This window comes from Apaloderma vittatum, unplaced genomic scaffold (assembly GCF_000703405.1).
Source record: "Apaloderma vittatum isolate BGI_N311 unplaced genomic scaffold, ASM70340v1 scaffold12352, whole genome shotgun sequence".
Lineage (NCBI taxonomy): Eukaryota > Metazoa > Chordata > Aves > Trogoniformes > Trogonidae > Apaloderma > Apaloderma vittatum.
The window spans coordinates 45,981-47,944 of record NW_009701975.1 but is presented as its reverse complement, the minus strand read 5'-3'; the positions used below and the strand labels follow the sequence as shown (position 1 = coordinate 47,944).

At 40.9% G+C, this 1,964-nt stretch overlaps 1 protein-coding gene across 1 annotated transcript in view; it reads left to right on the top strand.

Moving 5' to 3' along the window:
• CCDC149 (coiled-coil domain containing 149) overlaps positions 1-1,964 on the top strand; it is a 41,958-nt gene extending 39,994 nt beyond the window's left edge. The window contains exon 16 of the mRNA XM_009879359.1: positions 1,867-1,964. Within this exon, the coding sequence (XP_009877661.1) occupies positions 1,867-1,964 (98 nt within the window). The remainder of the gene's footprint in view (positions 1-1,866) is intronic.

The following is a 1,964-nucleotide window of genomic DNA, read 5'->3' as shown; positions in this document are numbered from 1 at the left end:
ACCTCCCGTAATCTGAAACGAAGAAACCATCCAATACTGCTGAAAACTGTGAATATCTGGATAACAGTTTGGCTTGAGGTACGAAATGCAGGCCCTCGAGCATCTCACTGTAATCCTTTTGCAGTGTCTGAGCTGCTGCAAATATGATACGTGAAATGGTGTGCCGTAGGGCTTATTTTTACGTTGAACTGTTAATATTTGTCTAATAAAGTGTGGTGGGCTTTTTTTGTTCTGTTAGCTTTGGCTGCAGTGTACCAAAAATATCAATTACTTAAGGGAAAGAATTAGTGATGACTTTAAATCATGTTGGTTTTTTGTAATGAAGTTTCTACAGAGACTGATATAAATTACATTAGTGTAGCAAAAAGAGCAATGATAATGATTTATTTATCACTAGGCTTTTGTAACATGTATGGTCCTAGTGCTGGACCGTATTTTGATGGTTAGAAGGAAGAAAAATTTGGACTGGTAACTTGAGAAGCATCTTAAGGCTTTGGGCTTTTGTTTGTTTCTCAGATGCTGCTTTCTATTTCTCTTTACACAGAATGAGTGTAAGTACATCCTTAGAATAAAATCACTATTTCTTTGCAGGAAGTTTCTGAAAATCACCCCTGCGTGTATTTAGTTCTCTCATTGCAGACCTTTGTATCTTCTGAACTGTCCAAAATTTTCCTTCCCTCTCTCAGCTCATCTCATGAAAATGCAGGGAGTTATTTCACCAGATACTGAGAACCCAGTTTAATGAAGCTCTGAAGGAAAGAGCATCAGAGAAGCCAGAAATCGTTCTGTGAGAAACCACAATGCTGTTCCAAAGCAAGAAGAACAGCAAGAGGAGAACCAGTGATGGGCTGTCCACCTGCTTGGCACTCTCAGTTACTGGAATTACATTCCTCAACTTAACAGGAGCTGGAACAACCCTCGGGCTGAATAACGGGTGGTAGATTTCAGCCTAATCCATCTGTACCCTCCTTTTTAAAGGAATCTGTTTTGGTTTTTTTAATGTGCTTACATATTGGAGTTCAGGGTAGCTTCCTTTCTTCCTCATTTCACCAGTCTGTGGTGTGGTGTAGAAGGTTTATTTGGTTTTTTGCCGCTTTCTTAAACGCCTTCCCTTGCTGATGTTTAGTCATAGGAAAACTTTCCTATGATAACTGGGGAAAAGGGAGGCTGCTGTGTCATTCCCTAGCTTGCTCCTGATGCTGGAGCTGTGCCACTCTGCTCCTAGGAAGGCAGAAACAAGGGAATGCTTAATGTTGAGGTTAGCAGCTGTTGGAGAAGGGGAGGCACGTTGTTCCTCTCCCGTCTGCAGCATAAGGAATAGTCTCCGCAGCTGTGGAGCTTCTATGGGCCAGCAGCCGTCAAGGCAATTTTTCTGCTGGCTTGGGACCTAATTGTCTGTAAATGTTCATTTCTCACTCCTAGAACTTGAAACCAATCAGAGAGAATTAAACCAAATTTAATAAAATACCACTAATAAAAAGGAAAATCCCTCCCAGATTGAGTTCTTCTTTGACAAATAACTGCCAGCTGCAAATTTTTACAGCCCACTTGTCAGCTACTGAATAAATGGATTTTAGTTTAGCAGTACTGACAAACTCTTGTGTATATGGAAGATGAGCTAGCAGGTGCTGCCATAATCAAGGTGTCAGAATCCATGAACAGTTTGTATTCAGCAAAGGAAAGGCCATATGTAAATTATTACATATAAATATAAGGAATGATGGTGGGAAGGTGAAAAATGTGGCTTGTCGCTGTTCTCATGTGTTTTCCTTAGCAGGTGCATTCCTGTAACCCTTTCAGTGCCTGTCTGCAGGCAGTAAAGCCATACTCACAGCACTCGTCAACATGTTTCATTTCTCTTTAAAGGTAATTTGACGCTGCAGCATTTCACTGGTATTAAGCAGCAGGCCTTAGGAACAGAACACATCTGTGTGTTTAAGCTTACTGGGGACATGAAGCAGTAA